The sequence below is a fragment of the Theileria parva genome (genome assembly GCF_000165365.1).
Source record: "Theileria parva strain Muguga chromosome 3 map unlocalized ctg_530, whole genome shotgun sequence".
In the NCBI taxonomy this organism is placed as follows: domain Eukaryota; phylum Apicomplexa; class Aconoidasida; order Piroplasmida; family Theileriidae; genus Theileria; species Theileria parva.
This window is the reverse complement of record NW_876245.1, coordinates 1,174,356-1,188,880: the sequence shown is the minus strand read 5'-3', so window position 1 is coordinate 1,188,880 and position 14,525 is coordinate 1,174,356. Positions and strand designations below refer to the sequence as shown.

Sequence of the window (14,525 nt, the reverse complement as noted above, 5' to 3'; positions counted from 1 at the left end):
AAGAAGGGGAAACAACATCACAAATGGAATTTACACAATAATTGGATTAATTTGTCACATAATTCTCTCCTAAAATACTAGTAATTTAATTGTTAAATTCTTATATAAATTAAAATGGTTTTAATACTAATTTGAGGTCCCAATAATAACACAATGAGGATAGAATGACTATTCCCTACTGTTGCCATATCATCAGTCGGATTGAAATCGAGTACAATTCACCCTCAAAACCTCCAAGATGGCTCATTTACGCCCTTAAGAATCCTAGGATTAAGTTAAACTCCTTTGACGAGAATTTACGTAAGTTTTTATTTACACATTTTCTTCAGTCAAACTCTCCAAAATTGACTATTTCAACAGTCATAACGATGTAAATTATGAAGAATATGAGAATAACGCTAGTATTAAAGAGGAAAACCACTCTATTGTCGTCAGTAAACAGTATAACATAGGAAGTATCAGTTTAGAAGATAACTCAGTGGCGTCACCGAATAGAGAAGAAGAGATAAAACCAATGGTACAAAGCCTAATAACTAAATCGATGGCTTATTACATATCATTGTACGAAGATACCTCAAAAGATGATACGTCAAATGTTTCCAAAGGCCCCGCTCCTATTAGTAGGAACTCTGCCTACGAGATGATTTCAGGGTTAAGGGATTGTTTATCTCAGTTGTATCAATGTGACAGTTCGTCAAATGAGGCTGTTATAATTACGTCTGACTATTCAGGCATTTTTTCTCACAACGAAATACTGATTACTAGATCAAATATATTGTTTCTACAGGAACTAAAGGCAAAGGAAATCCAATACACAACTATTTACGACGATATCGAACCCTTTTACAGAGATACTTCCTCGTTTAAACCGAAAGATGAAGAGCTTTCCGAGCTCATTAATTCATACTTAACTAATACACCAATCCAATACTCCAAATCACCAAATAGTACTGTTAATAGATTAAAGCTTAAAAAAGACGACAAGAGGATTAGTAAAATATACTTGTTAAAGTCTCTGAAGTTACCGTTTTCAGAAGATTACGACATCAATGTGATTAGGATAATTGGGAGAAGAAATTGCCAGAAACTTTTTAAAATCCTGGAAAACAACACATTAAGCTCTCTTGTAAAGTTAAATCAGCCAGTTAATGGAGAAAGATCTGACATCATATGTGTTAATCTTATTTTGAGCAATTTTTCAGTTTTATACTCTAAGGTAAATCAGGCCCATTTTAAGCTTTCTCCAACCGATGATATTTATAAAATGTTTATTAGAGGAGTGATTTTGCCCTCAAGTTTGATGAGTTTTTTGAACATTTTAAAGCTACTAGAGAGTGCTGAGTTAATTAACAGGCCTACAATTAGGATAAAATACAACTTAGCATTTGATGATCAAATGTTTGGAAAAACGCTGAGAATTTCTGATAGCAAGATTTACGACCATTTTCTAGCTAACTTCTTAGAAATTAAGAAAAATTACATATACTCCTACAAGGCTTTGAAGAAACTAATTCCGTTCAAAACGTTCACTTTACAAAATGGAAACATCTCCATTACAGATGAAAAAATGATGATTCAAGCTCTGGAGAATGAAAAACAGATGTATCTGGAGGATGAGAAACAGTTGTATTTGGACAACATTTCGGGTGTTAAGGGAACAAAATTGGCTGTTTACGAGTCGTCATCTTCCCCCGATATAATCCTATTAAAAGAAACTCTTTACTCAAATTTATCTAAAATTAAGTGTTATTTAAGGCCAATTCAGGCATCTAAAAACTTGTTTACAGGTTCCACAAAGTCATTTCTAGACGAGGCCTTCAAATCTATATCGTTCAACTACTCAAACCAAACACATTTTAATACCAAGTTATACTTGGATTTATACCCAAATCATACTGATACTACAATTAATGCAGTGGATACGAATAACACAGTTGATAGTGTTAATAATATTAATACTGTTAATTCTGTTGACATGTATAATGTTAATATTTTGCCTTATAACTTGGTGAACATAATTTGGATACTGTTGTATTTGTTACACTGTAGCGGAAAGATGGATTTCTGGGACGAAACGTCCCTAGAGAATGTGAGAAACAATGATTTATTTGCATTAAATTTAAAGGAGACACCTATTAAAGTGACCAAAGAAGTATATCAATTTGTTATTTCAAAGTCTCTAAACTTTCCTTTGTCACAACAGTCTTACTATGTTCACCTTGTTAACCGCATCAACTTTAATAAGCAGTTTAAAACTACATTCAAAATGGATTTTTTAGAATATTTGACTGAGCCAAAATTTGACTTTAATTTATACCAAAGTGAAAAAATACAAAATGTTGAAGAGATTTTACAAACTTCCTCAGGCTGGAATACCTATTTCGGCATGAAATCTGATTCAAGCGACAAAAACACCAATAACACTACTGATACTATTCCTGATAATAACAACACAGTTGACGCTCTTGATACAGTTAATACTACTACTCAAACTGTTACAATAAAAACAGTTATCAATGTGAATAATAGTATTGAGAAAGAGTATAGTTTTGAATTGGGAACAGTGTATTCATTATCAAGAAATGAGGGAAGAGTATATGAATGTAATTTTGATCTAATTCAAGACAAATTTGATAATATCAACAGTTATAATTTGTTGGATTCATCTGACAATTCACTTAATTATCCAAAATCTAGTAAGGGGAAACTCGACTCCCACACCATATTGGTCTTGTTGTTTAGTAACGATCCTTCAGTGGATGAGTGTGTAAATCTAAAAGTAATTCGAAATGTTCTAAACTCTGACCTGATCAAGTTTTCAACAAAAACCTTTAATTATCATGATTTCTCCTTAAATGTGTTAAATCGCTCAAACGTTATTAAGTTTATGAGCCTTTTTACAGCAAATGAGTTTCCAGATGATTTCACAACTGGACCTAAAATTTTAACCAAAAACCTCATTTCATACTCTATACTCTCTTCTGATTTTGATATTCAAGATTTACACAACATTAAACTCAGGGTATCAACTATCTAGTTCCTCATTTAGTTAGTCCCCCAGGACATCAGTTTTATACTTAACACATAAATTATAGTTATATATTTATTATCACAGATGATTGTAAAAATAGTATATATATATATTTGTAGACTAATAAAACGGAGGTTAATTTAGTGTGTGTACCATTGATTGAGGGTGATTTTAGCAAGTTTTCAAAGAGTACTGTCAAGATGATAAGATCGTTTAATGAGTTAAAAACTGATTATTTAAACAGTTTTAATATGAATTTCGTTGATATTTCTTGGATTTTTGACTCTTACTTCCAGGGAATTATGAACATAAACTCAATACCACAAGAGTACTTAATACACCTACCACAAGAATATTACACCCAGTATTCAGTGGACAATTTCTCAATACAAGACTTCAAAGATGATAACTCCTCACAGTATAGACTCACAATGGATGAATTAAATGACTTCATGTCGTCCCAAATTAATCCTACACAATTCAATACTAACTCACAAATGTTTGGGTTTACACAGCTTAATACTAATTATCAAGTATGTGGAGAAGGTTATATGGATTTAGACTCTGAAATTGATATGAATTCACCATTAGACAATATATCAGTCAGTTTAAGGTTTAAAGAAAATTATAAAAATCTAAAGTATTTTTGGGGATGGAATGTTTATGTGCTTCGGGATTCTAATAGTTCGCAACTAACTAGCCAGGATTTTGTATTATATCGCAAGTACTGTGGAATAACAATGTTTACATTTGACACTTTGGCTGAAATTAAGGCCCACATTGAGGAGACCACAGCTGAGTCTCTTCTTAAGTTTAACATCACGCCTGAAGACGTTGAAACCTTTTTATTTCACGAGAAGATTATTTTAAATACGGTTGTCATTTCAAATAACGGATCAACTCCAGATAATACAAATCCGGCAGATTTAATAATATATCCCGCAATCAAAAGCAAAACCATATGTCTTGGGTCATACCCAGGAATACCAGTACTAACCTATTCCTGGTTCATAAATTTACTCAATTCAGCTTCCTAATCTTAAACATTGTTGTATAATACACCTCAATTATATTATGTATAGTATTATTATATTATTATAATGAGTATAAAATATAGTTAAGGTGTATGTGTCAAATATCACATTAGGGTACTTTTGCATGTAAAAAAGAATTTATTAAATAAATTAATATTTTTTGCTTAATTTTTCAAGTTAGTAATTTCAAACCAGAATAGAATACATATAACAAAGTCTATTGTAACTGAAGAGTAAATAATATGGACCAGAAAAACGCAGTACCTAGGGGAAATAATGGAAATCAAGAGAGAAGTCAAAGAATTGGTAACTTTATTAACTTAATCTTAATAAATTAGATGATCCCCAAAGACATTATAATCCACAATTCGGTTATCAGACAATGCAAGACGAGGTTAACAACACACACTTTACTCATTATCTACACTATTTATACATGCTAATTATTCAAACTGTATCATGTGGTTAAATATAATATATGTTGTATTAACAGTGTATTAGAGGGAAATGAACATGTATCCAGGAAACCAGTATGTAATTCAGCAGGGTGAAGGCGACCATATTCCAGGAAGTTATGTTGACCCTATGGAGAGGCAATATATGTATAACTATCCCATGTACGAGGCTGGAATCCCAGTATACACTTCAATTTCACCTTACAGATACAGCGCTTATCAAGCACAGCCTCCTTATGAACAGTTTAAAAACGGACCAAGGGTAATTTACGGTGGACAGGATTTTGTTGAGAACCAAAGATTCCAAACCCTACCGTTGCCCGATGGAAAAGTTACACATCGTCAAAAAAAGAATTTCTTATGTTGTTAATTTTTTTAAACTGATAATTTAGTCTTAATTTATATTAGTTGTGGGTTATTTAGAGTTATTTTTAAAATTTATAAAGCCGACAATATAAAAAATTTTATAAAATATGTATTATAAAAATGGTAGTAAAATATCGTAAATTTAAATAGATAATAATAATTTTAACAAATTAATATGAAGGGGAATGACACTTCAGCTTGTTTCTTATTTGACGCCCCTAATTCTGAATGTGTATATTATACAGTGAAATTGATTAACAGTATTTTAAACTGTTGTTGCTACAAAAGTAACAAGAAGCTACTACTGATTTACAAAAGGCGTTGTTTTATCGAAGAATACGACGTTCTCGAAATGTTATTGAAACCACCAATAAAATCATGTGAATTTATGAATTTACATCAGGAATGTAAAGATTTTACTGATACTGACAAATTAATTGATGATTTTTTCAAACAATCTTTTAACTCTAAATTTTCTAAAACCGTAACTACCCCTGAAACCTCTCCCATACATAACACTTCACCTCGTTTTAACACTCATTCCAAAACTCTTAATACACATTCCACTCCCACCGTGCACCTCCCAAAAAATACTCTAAAAACTAGTAAAAAAGATAGTAAGGTTAATACTGACAATAATTCTGAGGAGGAAGATCGTGTGATAACTTACGGCTATGACCATATAAATGAGTATATAGAGAATGTGGATAAGATTATATATCGTTCGGACAATATTGAACACGTTGTGGTGTTTGGGTTATCAGATTTATCAGAGACACCAACTTTAAACTTTGAGGACCACACACCAGAAGACTCTGAGGAGTTTAATCATCCCTTCAACTTCGTTAGGCTTTCAGAAGACAATAATAAGATTTACGATTGGGATCTTATTAAGGACTACTGCTTATTACTTCAGCTGGTATTAAACGCTATAAAACTGCGTCAAAATAACCTAAACACTAATTCGCAGTGTGGTTGTGACTTATTACCTAAGTTATTTTTAATTGAAAGGCTTCCCCCAGACTGTGATTCCGCCATTAAATTCACCAAATTCATCTCCGATCGCTTCAGTCGCACTTACTTTATTCATTAATTTTTTATTCCCAACTTACCCTTAATTTAGAATTAATTATAGTTAACTTTGTTTAATTTATTGTTAATTTATTGTCAATATTAGGTGCCAACTTCTATTCCAGTTTTATTGGGACCATTTCTAGTATCAATGGTGTTGATAGGGTTTGATGATATACTCCTGTAATAGTGGGAACACTTGTAAAATGGTATTTTTCGTCTCATCGCATGTGCTGTTAACATCAAATTCTTCAAAATTCCTCTTGAAACATTTAGAGAACAAATATCATCAAACAGTGATTTATCATATTTGTTATCAAAATATAATAATGGAATACTAGAGACCACTTCAAACGCTTTATGCTAAAAATAAGAATTACAACAATAAGTATATAACTACTAACTATATACTAATATATTATCTAATGTTAACTACATAGTATTAATTGTGTAAAGAATATGTTTAGAATAAATAAATACATCAATTGGTGAGTTTATCGATTTTGAAAGTAATTCAGGGTTTTGGTTTTTAATCCACTCCAATTTCTTTTTCGTTTTACACAATATTATCTAAAGTCCAAAAATCAATCATTATATATCAATATCGTGTGTTAGAATAATTAGAAATTTGTTACACAGCTAGTTATATATATATATGTCTGTGTAACTATCTAATTGTGTATGAATATCACTAAAAACTAGTTTATTAAAATTAACTACTGTAAAGATTACTTTGATTAGTAGTATTAATCTGTGATCGATGATTCCATCTGAATTGATTTTAATAATATTATTGACGTTTTGAGAATAATCAATCCAGTTGTCAGGATAATCTACTGGTTTATCAACGTGAATTGTTCGATCTTGTTTGGAATTAGTTGAGTAATATAAATTTGACTGTACATCACTCGTATTAGCCATGAACCTTTGATTGAATTCCATATACTTTACTATTGGCATTCCATCAAAATAAGGATCGGAGTATATCTCTGTAAGGTCACCTTTATCATTAACTTCAATTAAATTCAACTGTTTTATTAGGTCAAGTTTCTCCTTTGGAATACCTTCAGGGAATATTGAAGGCAGTAAATGATCAACTTCGTTCTTTTTTGCTGAATCTCTCACCAAATCATTGTCTAAACTCATTAAAACCCAATTATCACCCTCATCACCAGAAACAAACCCGTAATCCAGTAATAGTGTATTATTGTCATAATCTCCATAACTGAATAAAATCTCAGAACCAGCAGATATATCAGTGTTAGTTTTTAAATTAAATGATAATTCTCCATCTGAGTACATGAGTGAAATATCGGAATTAGGTTTAGAATTACTATGATTACACAATGATATTAAAGGGACTAAATAACCACATCTCAACTCAGTAACACTATTAACTGAGTTAACGGAATCTACAGCATTATCACCATTAACGTCGAAGTTAATAAAATCAACAATATGACAGTTAATACCACTGGCAGTATTAAGCATATAATAGTATTGTGTATTATCAATAGTTTTATCAATTTTAGGCCTAATAATATGCGAATTTATGGTACAAAAGAAATTTAAAATACTCTCAAAATTCATCATACTATTTATTCTATCAATTACATCATTATGTAAATTGGCGGTATTAACAGTATCCACGTTATTAACACTATCAGTAATATTATTGGTGTTGGTGAGAATATAGTTAACTTCAGATTTACTAATTTTGAAAATGTTTTCTGAAAAAACTTCATGTTTTATGTTATTATTTAATAAATATTCTTCTAATCCAGCCAAATCAATAGAACCACTAGTGAGACTTTCGATTTTATCCCTGATAACAGATAATGGATCAGTAAATAGTGAGAACAACTCAGTTAAAGCTAGTTTTCTCTGTACTATTTTATTTTGTATAATAGGTTCCTGTATTTGTTCCACAGATCCTTTATCAAACATCAACGGTATATGGGATACTTTTTTATTAAATAACCATTTTAACCATTTTTTCTTCAAATCAATGAATTTAGAATGTGATGTCCTAATGTTGCGATTTAATACTTGTGAAATAGAGTTAAGAAAATACTCTGAACTAAGTGCCATAGTCAGTAGTAATAATTCTTTTTCATATGAATTTACAGAGTTAAACCTTTCATAAGGATTTGAAGTGTTCGTTGTATTATCAATTGATAATATCAAATCACATAGTATTAGTGATTTTAATGTCAAGATTCTTTTATATGCTACAAATTCACTAAATTTATGATCCAAACAAGTGGGTTGGAGTTTGTCTTGTCCACTCAATTTATCATTCATGTTAGATTTAATAAAATTCCCTCTATCAAATTGCAATAATCCAGAAGTGTATTGTAAATAATTAGCAAATTTTGGATTACTTGAGCTGTATTTATTAATACTATTCACGAGATCTTGAATAGTTGAATCAAGAGATATGCAAGATTTTAAGGGAATATTAACTATAGTTTCCCCTTTACTCATTTCATCTTTACTCAACATCACTAGTTCCTCTTCATCATCTCCGGAAAATGATATTAAATTGTTAAAATCAGCTTGACCACTATTTTTAGAAACCTTCATATCAACTTCCTTAGCCAAATTGAAAGTGTTTAATAAAAAATCCTTGTTGTAATCAAGTCTAGAAACTGATTTTATATTTATACTCAAATCTCTTCCATTTATCTTCTCTACTTCAGTAATTATTTCATTTATCTCATCATTAGTATTTTTTACTGTGTTAATTTTATTATTAACTGTGTAAACCGAGTTACTGGTGTTTAAGGAGTTGATGAATTTGGATTTAAATTGTTTAAAAACTGGTATATATCCATAATTAAGTGTGACCTTATTTGATTTGTTAAAATTATGAAGATTCCTATCAATTAATACGGAATCTACACATTTGGGCAAAAATTCATATATTACATTATTTATCATAAATATGATTATATTATACAACATTAAAAATTTAAACACTGACTCCAGTCATTATAAAATTATTTATAAAAAAATAGTGAGAATGTGTAATGGTGTTGTAATATTATGAACTATTTTCGTGTTGTACAATTTCGTATCTGAAAACAACGCATTTTGAGGCATCGATTTTAAAGGTTTGAAAAATAAACTCGATAGTATATGTTTTTTGGAGGACGAGATTCTTCAGCATGAAGACTACATTATATTTCGGTCCAAGCAAGAGTTCGTTGGCCAGATAACGCACAATATCTATAACCCGTATCCTTTTAGGCACACAGATATACTTTCTTGGATATCTTCCTGACATATTTAAGCGTAATCTATCCCCCAAATATCCCATTTGCTGTGTTATATCATTGAAAGGTCCATTCATCTGGTTATCAGAAACATGGACCAATGCCAGACATGACACACTTTCAAAAAACCTAGTCAAGTCTTTACACTTGTTTAACTCCCTTAAGAAAGTTTCTGTTGGGTCTGAAATTTTAGTTTTGCGATACATTATTTCCTCCTTCGGTTCTTCAGTAATCACCTCTCTAGCCTCAGTTTTCTTTTCTTCTTCAATTCTTATTAAAGGCGTTTTATTACTCCTTTTCTTATTTTGGTCACTGCTTATCAAACGTGCATTATTATTATCAATTTTAATATCTTGTTCAACACCTTTATTATCTTCACTAATCTTATTATCTATATTACTAAAATTCTTTTCCTGTTCAATAGTAGTTTTACTGTGTTGTTCAATAATCTCCTTATGTTGTCCAATAGTAGTTTTACTATCTTGTACAACAATTTCCTTATCCTGTTCAATAGTAGTTTTACTGTGTTGTACGAACACATCCTTACTATCTTGTTGATGCACATCCTTATTATCTTGATCAATACTTTTACTATCCAGTTCAACAGTAGGTTTATTAACTTGTACAGCAATTTCCTTATCCTTTTCATTAGTAGTCTTACTCCCTTGTACAACAATCTCCTTATGTTGTCCAATAGTAGTCTCAGTAACTTCACATAGTTTTTTATCATCTACAGTATCAACAATCTTAGTATCTAAAACATCCGGAATCTTATTATCTTGTACGATAATCTTGTTATCTTGTTGAGTAATTTTATTATCTTCACTAATCTTATTATCTATAAGATCCGGAATCTTAGTATCTACAGTATCACTAATCTTGTTATCTTGTAGGCTAATTTTATAGTTCTTTTTTCTTTCTTTCATTTCATCTATTAGTTTCTGTTCATTTTGAGCAAAGTGCGGGAACAATTTATCCACTATTGTTTGTATATTTGTATCCGGTTCCACTCCCTCGGTTATACTTGAAAGTATCGGCGAAAAACACGTCGGGCACACCAATCCATCTATAATCATTATTACATCTATATAAGTAATATAATATGTATGGATACTATATATAATATATGTGGATAGTCTATATGTAGTATGGATAAGTAGAAGAAACTTTCAAAAGTGGATAATATGAGACAGCTTTTGCAGAAAGTGTGCATACAATCCCTAATAGTTTGTGCATTGTGGAATAAACCTTTACATAACGGGCAAGTTAAGATATCAATTAGAATTGTTAAATTGAATCTGACATCGAGACCATATTCACTTTCAATAAGAATTGGGTTCTTTTCTTTCGGTAGCACAGTAACCCTTTTAGGAATTTGAATTGAGTTATCCTTTCTACTGATTATTATTGGCAATTTATTGTACCACGATGTAAGTACTGCCATCCTTCTTTGAAACTCAGCTTTAGTCATTGATTTTGAGTCACTTTCACTCTTATTTTTATTCTCAGCTCCCACATTTCCCACATTGGAAGTACTCACATTACTGGTCTTATTACTAGATTTTCCTGTTGTATTACCAGTACCCACAATATTAGTACTCACAACCTTCGTATTATTGAAATTATCCACAGTATTGCCAGCACTAATGGGAGTGCTATCAGTATAACTAGTACTACTAGTAGTGGTATCCATATCGGATATATCATTGATTCCTCCATTATTTTGGTTAAAGATATTATGTTTATTTAGATCAGTATTGTGTAATTTATTATTATCATAAAGAATGTTGTTATCATTAACGATTTTGTAAGTAGACGTTCGTTTTCTAGTATTATAAATAAATTGATTAAGATTATTAATATTATGAGATCGTCTCTTTCCCATATGTTCAATTAGAGTGTTCTCCAAATTGTTAAGTTTTTTTAAAGAACTAGTTCTGGGTTCCATATTAAATTTATTTGAAAAATTCCGTTTAGCATAGTTTCCATTAAAATTTGAGATATTTTTACCAATTTCATCAAGCTCAGAATGTGGCAGATCATGTTCTGAGGGTTTCCATACAGATACTTTATCCATATTATAGAGAACAGACAAGAGCTTATAGTAATAGTTCAGAATAGAATAATATTAGGGTGTAAAACACAGTGTAATACAAGTGTATTAATTATGGTAAGGTGTAGTGGGTAAAATATTTTAGGGTACAAAATTCAACCACAAATTCTACTAACATATTTAATGATAAATTAACACATTAGTATCATTTTAAACAGAAAATTGGATTAATAGAAGAACGTGGAGTTGAAACACTAAAATTACATACTAATTTAAGGAACACATCGGAAAATTAGAACAATAAATCTAATTATACAAAAATTTATAGATTTAAATAAACTAATACACCATAATCAAAATTGCAAGTGCTGAAAAAATATTTTCAGTATGTTGTGATCCTTTCATATATATCTCTCAATTTCTCCTTTTACATTAATTTTTTAAATATAAATTAATAATGGATAAATCAATTCTTGATAAAAAACTCAAAACTTTGGGATATGATCCACCGGAAGATTACGCGACATCATTCGGTGAATTGGTATTAAAATTAGAAGAAGAACAAATCAAACATTACACCGGAAATAAGCTTGAAAAGTTTAAATCTTCAAAAGGCTCAGATTGGAACAAACTACTGAAAAACGTAAACCTATATTTTCAATATTTATTTTTAGTACTCAGAAGATTTAAAGTTGAATCTTCCTGCTGAATTTTATGATAAAAATCAATTTTCTGACGAAAAAAAATTATTTTTACTAAATAAACTGTTAAATCTATCAATTTCCAGCCTTTACAATCACACCTCAAGTGGTACTATTATTACACACACAAACATTTATTATTTAACTATCATCACAAAATAATATTAATTATAAATTAAATTATAATAGATTTGGAAGACAAATCTTCTAATTCATCCACAAATCAATCATTCTTGCGTGAATCTGACAAATTAGTAATAAATCAATTAAATTTGTTTTTGGAGGAACTTGACCTTCCATTGCTGAATTCTGACAGTAAATCATCAGAAGTTAAATCAGCACTTGAACTTTACTTAAAATTAAACCACAAACACGCTGGTGAAAACACACACAATCAAATCCAGGATGGCAAACTTCTAAATAATTTTCTAAACGACTATTCGCAAGGATTAAAGGATAATAATGATTTTATTCACCTTCTAAGATCATTATACAGTATGTTATACTCATTCTTATTTATATACATCTATAATAATTTTTAGCTGATGATTTGTGTAAATTACAATCTGAAACTATTTGGATAACAAAGGAATTTTCTAAATTACTTAAGCCATAATTTTATAATATACTGTATACACTCGTATTATTTATCATACCATTACTATTATATTATTATACTTATTATACTGATACTATTATATAGTGTTTATATAATATATGGCAGCTGGCAAAAACAGTTAATTTTCTAGTTTATTCAATTTTATATTTATATTTATATTCATTTTGTTATAAATTGTGGTAAAAACTAATAAATAATTGTAATTTATGTAAAATGTCAGTGGAATCACCAACAATTCCTGATGAAGAGGCCGATTTATTATTTAAGGTGAATTCTATCGAATATTTTGAGGATGTTGACTCTGATTATGATGATAATTTAAATAAACTATTAAAACAAATCTCTAAGGTATTTTTAAACTACCTATTAAGTCAATATTATTCCATTATTTAACCAATTATAATCATTTTATAGGATGAGAAAGAGAGGGAAAGTTTACTATATTTACTGAAAATTCTGGAAAATGTTTTATTGGATCCCACTAATCTAAAAACCAGGCGTATTCGCAGGAGTAATAAGATTTTTGTAAAATACATCTCCAATAATCACCTTTTTCTTGAATTGTTTACCTTCTTTGGCTTTGTTATTGTTGAAGAGTTTTACGTACTTCAACATGTTTACTTTCATCGACTAATTTACTCTTATAATTCCCTAATCAACACACTACACAGTTCTTTTAACCTGAATTATAAATCACTCCAACCACACTTTTTCGACCCTTTTAAGTCCTATAAACACAATTCCAATACTTACTCGTATCTTTTAACCCTAATCATTATTAATTACAGTTAATTTAGCTCTAACTTATCTTTGATTTAGTATTTAGTTTTACTCAGTTTTTACCCCTTTGTACTTATTTTTTACTTATTTTCAACTACTACTTACTTTCATTTTATTCCTACTTTCTACTTACACTTTATTCATATTTCACTTATATTTCACTCATTTTCTACTTATTTTACCTACTTCTTTCTTTCATTTCACTAACTTCTACTCATTTTTAAATTATTTTTTAGCAATTCTGATTATTTTGAGATCATTTCCAAGGATGAAACTAAATCTATCATTGACGATACTGTTAAGGAAATTTCAGTAAGTTCCTACTTTTATCTTAAACCAATACCTACAACCTGTTAATTATATACTTAACAAATTATATACTGAATTTATAGGAGAAGGATGAATCTCAGTCAAAGCTGGAAGATTGGAACCCTGTAATTACAATTGAAACTAATGTGAAACCCTGTAAAAAATTACAACCTGAACCCTTGGATACATCTAAGCCCACTGTATCTTCCCTAATAAAGGTAAACACTATTCAACTCCTGATTACATATAAATTTATGAAATACTCTTGAAATCTCAATTATAGATGTATAATATTGGAAAAAATGAGAACTTCGAGTCTAGATCTAAGAAACAGCTTGAAACGCTAAAGAGCAAGTCTGAATTTGCCAAAAAATGCCCCGTTGTTGAGGTTAAAATTAAGTTTCCAAAGTCAACTACTCTTACAATTCAAGTTCCAGTAAAATCTCTGGTAAAAAACATAAGAAGGAACATCCAGACCATTCTCGTTGATGAGCTTTCTCTGGATGACTGGCATCTTGTTGAGTTTCCTATCCGCAGAAAAATCCGAGATGAAAAAACTCTTTTAGAGGAGGATATCATGTTTAAATCAATTCTCCACTTTACTTTCACTGGTATTTTATTCCCACATCACACTTTTTAGATCCCACTCGTGAACGATTTCAAGTCATTAAACAGGACTTTTTAAGCAATCTTATTAAATCTGATTAACTTTATTATTTATTTATGTATAAAATTTCTCCTCTATAATAGTGACCCGGGCCGGTGATGGAGTCGAGACTCGAACCCTGGGCCGATTTGAATGATTTACGCGGGATTCTCCTCACTAAT

The 14,525-nt window shown here is 30.0% G+C and overlaps 7 protein-coding genes across 7 annotated transcripts; 5 read left to right on the top strand and 2 right to left on the bottom strand.

The window, feature by feature from the left end:
* Positions 1 to 40: 40 nt before the first annotated feature.
* Positions 41 to 4,080, top strand: TpMuguga_03g02230 (uncharacterized protein). The gene is made up of 3 exons (XM_758490.2): positions 41 to 300; positions 330 to 3,022; positions 3,151 to 4,080. Exons 1-3 carry the CDS (start codon positions 165 to 167, stop codon positions 4,066 to 4,068), a joined length of 3,747 nt encoding a protein of 1,248 aa, XP_763583.2. The 5' UTR covers positions 41 to 164; the 3' UTR covers positions 4,069 to 4,080.
* Positions 4,081 to 4,244: 164 nt separating this feature from the next.
* Positions 4,245 to 4,890, top strand: TpMuguga_03g02220 (uncharacterized protein; the record flags this gene model as incomplete). Its single annotated transcript, XM_061305840.1, has 3 exons — positions 4,245 to 4,371; positions 4,404 to 4,459; positions 4,567 to 4,890. The coding sequence occupies exons 1-3, from the start codon at positions 4,308 to 4,310 to the stop codon at positions 4,888 to 4,890; spliced, it is 444 nt and encodes a 147-aa protein (XP_061161795.1). The 5' UTR covers positions 4,245 to 4,307.
* TpMuguga_03g00554 (uncharacterized protein) lies at positions 4,877 to 5,993 on the top strand. Its single transcript, XM_758489.2, has one exon. The coding sequence runs from the start codon at positions 5,062 to 5,064 to the stop codon at positions 5,977 to 5,979; it is 918 nt and encodes a 305-aa protein (XP_763582.1). The 5' UTR covers positions 4,877 to 5,061; the 3' UTR covers positions 5,980 to 5,993.
* Positions 5,592 to 8,861, bottom strand: TpMuguga_03g00553 (SET domain protein). Its single transcript, XM_061305730.1, has 5 exons — positions 6,690 to 8,861; positions 6,438 to 6,527; positions 5,999 to 6,320; positions 5,876 to 5,966; positions 5,592 to 5,838 (listed from the first exon to the last, which is right to left on the bottom strand). The coding sequence occupies exons 1-3, from the start codon at positions 8,541 to 8,543 to the stop codon at positions 6,060 to 6,062; spliced, it is 2,205 nt and encodes a 734-aa protein (XP_061161062.1). The 5' UTR covers positions 8,544 to 8,861; the 3' UTR covers positions 5,592 to 5,838; positions 5,876 to 5,966; positions 5,999 to 6,059.
* A 142-nt stretch (positions 8,862 to 9,003) lies between these two features.
* Positions 9,004 to 11,503, bottom strand: TpMuguga_03g00552 (RING finger protein 5; the record flags this gene model as incomplete). The annotated part of the gene is made up of 2 exons (XM_758487.2): positions 10,403 to 11,503; positions 9,004 to 10,301 (listed from the first exon to the last, which is right to left on the bottom strand). Exons 1-2 carry the CDS (start codon positions 11,310 to 11,312, stop codon positions 9,004 to 9,006), a joined length of 2,208 nt encoding a protein of 735 aa, XP_763580.1. The 5' UTR covers positions 11,313 to 11,503.
* On the top strand, positions 11,150 to 12,622 carry TpMuguga_03g00551 (putative carnitine deficiency-associated family protein). The gene is made up of 4 exons (XM_758486.2): positions 11,150 to 11,931; positions 11,963 to 12,098; positions 12,179 to 12,484; positions 12,532 to 12,622. The coding sequence occupies exons 1-4, from the start codon at positions 11,746 to 11,748 to the stop codon at positions 12,603 to 12,605; spliced, it is 702 nt and encodes a 233-aa protein (XP_763579.1). The 5' UTR covers positions 11,150 to 11,745; the 3' UTR covers positions 12,606 to 12,622.
* A 71-nt stretch (positions 12,623 to 12,693) lies between these two features.
* On the top strand, positions 12,694 to 14,410 carry TpMuguga_03g00550 (PUB domain protein). Its single transcript, XM_758485.2, has 6 exons — positions 12,694 to 12,956; positions 13,023 to 13,363; positions 13,625 to 13,700; positions 13,781 to 13,915; positions 13,981 to 14,308; positions 14,338 to 14,410. Exons 1-6 carry the CDS (start codon positions 12,822 to 12,824, stop codon positions 14,403 to 14,405), a joined length of 1,083 nt encoding a protein of 360 aa, XP_763578.2. The 5' UTR covers positions 12,694 to 12,821; the 3' UTR covers positions 14,406 to 14,410.
* The last annotated feature ends 115 nt before the right edge of the window (positions 14,411 to 14,525 follow it).

Coding starts and splice junctions, on each gene's coding strand:
- TpMuguga_03g02230 (XM_758490.2), top strand. CDS start 165: ATGACTATTCCCTACTGTTGCCATATCATCAGTCGGATTGAAATCGAG. Junction 301..329: donor CTCCTTTGACGAGAATTTAC/GTAAGTTTTTAT, acceptor CATTTTCTTCAG/TCAAACTCTCCAAAATTGAC. Junction 3,023..3,150: donor TACACAACATTAAACTCAGG/GTATCAACTATC, acceptor ATATATTTGTAG/ACTAATAAAACGGAGGTTAA.
- TpMuguga_03g00554 (XM_758489.2), top strand. CDS start 5,062: ATGAAGGGGAATGACACTTCAGCTTGTTTCTTATTTGACGCCCCTAAT.
- TpMuguga_03g00550 (XM_758485.2), top strand. CDS start 12,822: ATGTCAGTGGAATCACCAACAATTCCTGATGAAGAGGCCGATTTATTA. Junction 13,364..13,624: donor CACAATTCCAATACTTACTC/GTATCTTTTAAC, acceptor ATTATTTTTTAG/CAATTCTGATTATTTTGAGA. Junction 13,701..13,780: donor ATACTGTTAAGGAAATTTCA/GTAAGTTCCTAC, acceptor CTGAATTTATAG/GAGAAGGATGAATCTCAGTC.
- TpMuguga_03g00551 (XM_758486.2), top strand. CDS start 11,746: ATGGATAAATCAATTCTTGATAAAAAACTCAAAACTTTGGGATATGAT. Junction 12,099..12,178: donor TTACAATCACACCTCAAGTG/GTACTATTATTA, acceptor AAATTATAATAG/ATTTGGAAGACAAATCTTCT. Junction 12,485..12,531: donor CCTTCTAAGATCATTATACA/GTATGTTATACT, acceptor AATAATTTTTAG/CTGATGATTTGTGTAAATTA.
- TpMuguga_03g00553 (XM_061305730.1), bottom strand. CDS start 8,543: ATGAAGGTTTCTAAAAATAGTGGTCAAGCTGATTTTAACAATTTAATA. Junction 6,528..6,689: donor GATTAATACTACTAATCAAA/GTAATCTTTACA, acceptor TTTGGACTTTAG/ATAATATTGTGTAAAACGAA. Junction 6,321..6,437: donor CGATAAACTCACCAATTGAT/GTATTTATTTAT, acceptor TCTTATTTTTAG/CATAAAGCGTTTGAAGTGGT.